General features: G+C 42.0%; 1 protein-coding gene across 1 annotated transcript; it reads right to left on the bottom strand.

Moving 5' to 3' along the window:
• Nucleotides 1-138: 138 nt before the first annotated feature.
• On the bottom strand, nucleotides 139-3309 carry LOC122191300 (maltase-glucoamylase, intestinal-like; the record flags this gene model as incomplete). The annotated part of the gene is made up of 5 exons (XM_042891541.1): nucleotides 3192-3309; nucleotides 2078-2216; nucleotides 1838-1971; nucleotides 511-545; nucleotides 139-386 (listed from the first exon to the last, which is right to left on the bottom strand). Coding segments are annotated over exons 1-5 (638 nt in total), but the record flags the coding sequence as incomplete, so codon positions are not given.
• Between the last annotated feature and the right edge of the window lie 57 nt (nucleotides 3310-3366).

Below are 3366 nucleotides of genomic sequence, written 5' to 3'. Positions count from 1 at the left end.
TAAAATAAAGTAAAATAAAATAAAGGAAAATGAAATGAAATGAAATGAAATAAAATAAAATAAAATAAAATAAAATAAAATAAAATAAAGGAAAATAAAATAAAGTAAAATAAAATAAAATAAAATAACATAAAATACAATAGAAAATGAGAGGTTCCTGAATTGCTGCCCAATTCGGGTTTTGTGGGCGGAGCTAAAAAGGAGGATTTTACAGGGGAGGAGGGGAGGAATGGAGCCATGGGAGGTGGGCGATTTTTGGGCACGGTCACCTTGGCGCCTTTCCCGTTGTGGTTCCTTGAAAATGGGTAGAAAGCTCCCAGCTGCATCCAGCGGGCGCACAGCTCGTATTCCGAATCTGAGAAGAACCCGCAGATGTCGGCTCCGGTCTGAAAATCCCAAAGGATGCTTTAAGGACAGCTCCAAAATCCCAACCAGGCCGCACCGCGCGCTGCCGTTTGTGGAGAGGTGACCAAGAGGGATGGGGGAGGAAGGGACGAACGAGGGACTTACGTAGGACACCCCAAAGAGGCTGAACTCCATCATACCTGCAAGGAGAACAGAATTCAGGCATTTCAGCCGTGAAATATTTGGTATTTTCAACTGCGCGACAGAATTTGGCGTTTTCAGCTGAGAAGAATAATTTGGTATTTTAATTTGTGAACCACAGTTTGGTATTTTCAACCATGAAATACAGGTTGGCATTTTCAACTGTTAAATATAAGCCTGTATTTTCAACCATGAAATACAGGTTGGCATTTTCAACTGTTAAATATAGGCCTGTATTTTCAACCATGAAATACAAGTTGGCATTTTCAACTGTTAAATATAGGCCTGTATTTTCAACCATGAAGTACAGCTTGGGATTTTCAACTGTTAAATATAAGCCTGTATGTTCAACCATGAAGTACAGCTTGGGATTTTCAACTGTTAAATATAGGCCTGTATTTTCAACCATGAAGTACAGGTTGGCATTTTCAACTCTTAAATACAGTTCTCTATTTTCAACCAAGAAGAACAGCTTGGTATTTTCAACTGTGAAATGCAGTTCTCTACTTTCAAACATGAAGAACAGCTTGGCATTTTCAACTGTTTAAAAATACAGTTCTCTGTTTCCATCCATGAAGTACAATTTATTATTTTCAACTCTTAAATGAAATCCGGTATTTTCAGCCATGAAATACGGTTGGGTATTTTCAGCTGTGAAAAAAAACTGGGTGTTTTCAGCTACGAAACATAATTTGGTATTTTTGTCTGCGAATTATATGGGATGAAGACTTTGAGGGCAATGTGGTCAGCAGGGCTCAACCTGACACAGTGGAAATGGAGAAGAACTTCTGAACAATGTGGAATAATGGTGGAAAGAAAGGATTTGAGGACAAGGGGGTCAACAGAGCTCAACCCAATTCAGTGGAAATGATGCAGAATTCCTTAATGATGTGGAATAATGGTGGAATGAAAGGATTTGAGGACAAGGGGGTAGACAGGATTCAACCCAACTCAGTGGAAATGATGAAGGATTTCTTGGCGATGCGGAATAATGGTGGAATGAAAGGATTTGAGGACAAGGTGGTCAGCAGGGCTGAACCCAACTCAGTGGAAATGATGAAGGATTCCTTAATGATGTGGAATAATGGTGGAAAAATAGGATTTGAGGACAACGTGGTTGACAGGATTCAACCCAACTCAGTGGAAATGATGAAGGATTTCTTAATGACAGCGGCAAGGAAAGAGATCAAGAAGGAACTGGCCATCGTTGTTCAAACACTGGGATTCTATGTGTGAAAATGCGTTGATTCTGGGGAAGGGAGCGCGGGTTCACGGCGTTCCATCGACTCACCAATGATGGATTTGGTCATCTGGTCCCACGCCGCCGTGTTGTCCCCCAGCCAATGCCCTGCCCACTGCCCGCTGCTGGGGTAGGTGGAACGCGTGATGACGATGCCCCGCTCCTTCGTGATGCTCCGCAGTGCACTGGGGGCAGCAAGTGATCCTCAGGGCTCGTTTAAAAGGGTTTTCGGGGAGAAAAAGGTGGAAAAAAGGAAGAAAAAGGGGAAAACAAATAAAAAGGGTGACTTACTCCAGTGTGGGTTTGGTCTGGGCCCAACCGTAGAGGTTGTGGACGTCGTAGTGGCGCAGCTCGGTGCCGTCGGCCAGGATCTGGACGCCCTCCATGCAGATGGTTTTGTAGGCCAAGCCCTGCTCCCTCCACCCCAATTCTGTGGGAAATGGGGTGAAAACAGCACAGTTTAATAAAAGCTTGGAAAAATCACTTTTCGTTGGCGCCGTCTTCATTGAGGTTCACTTCCTCTTACATGGATGCGTGGTCGGCTTGGTTTACAGCCAAATAAGATTTTTGGAGGTTTTGAAATCTAGAAGAGGCAGAAATTGCCCACGTTCCCCCGTAAAATTGGATTTCTGGAATCTGGGAAAGTCGAGAATTTGCCGACATTCCTTCCTGAAAGTGGATTTCTGGAATTTGGGAGAGGTGGAAATTGCCGATATTCCATTCTGGAATTGGATTTCTGAAGCTTAAGAAAATCAGAAAGTGCTGATATTCCTTTCTAAACTTGAGGAAATGCAGGAAGTTCAGGAAATTTTCATTCAGGAAATGCTCATTTTTTTCAGAATGGAAATTCTGAAGCTCGGAAAGGCAGAAATTGCTGCTATTCCTCTAAAAATCGGATCTCCGAAACTGAGGGAAGGCAGAAATTGTTGACACTCGCTTTTGAAATATGGGAAATTCAGAGATTAATGGCTTTCCTTTCTAATTTTATATATTCAGGTTTACATTCAGGTTTAGGGTTTACGTTTTTGTGCATCCACAATTTGCATTTCTGCACGGGAAAGGCAGAAATCACTGCTGAAATTGGATTTCTAAAGGTTGGGAGAAGCAGAAATCAACAGTTTTCCTTTTTCCAAAGGGCTCTGAGGTCACTGCTGAAATCAAAGGCTGGAATTCGACATGCTAAAAATCTTCCAAAAATTGATTTATTTTTTTTTCCTCTCTCTTTTTTTTTTCTTGTTCGAGGAGTTGTTCCGGGTTTGGGGATTTAAGGCAATTCTTTCCTATAGGAAATGCAGCAACAAACATAAAAGCGAACGAAGGGGTTCAATTCAACCCCTTGATTTAATTTAAAAGGGGTTCATTGGCCCATTTCCTTATTAAATGAGCCATAATTAAGCAGACTTACGGGGCATGTATGGGGGATTATTGAGCTCTTGATCTCTGCAGCCCCAAACCGCCCCATGGACGAAGCTGGCGGGTTCATTCATGTCCTGAAAGAAACACAAAAACACACATACAAAAAAAAACAAACCCAAAATTGACCCAAAATTCCACTCCAATGTGGCAAACATTTGGGCTTT

This window comes from Lagopus leucura, unplaced genomic scaffold, assembly GCF_019238085.1.
Source record: "Lagopus leucura isolate 7727_CA_CO unplaced genomic scaffold, USGS_WTPT01 33806-0_obj-0_obj, whole genome shotgun sequence".
Taxonomy (NCBI): Eukaryota; Metazoa; Chordata; class Aves; order Galliformes; family Phasianidae; genus Lagopus; species Lagopus leucura.
Note: the sequence above shows the minus strand (reverse complement) of the source record. Positions and strands in the feature narration are given on the sequence as shown.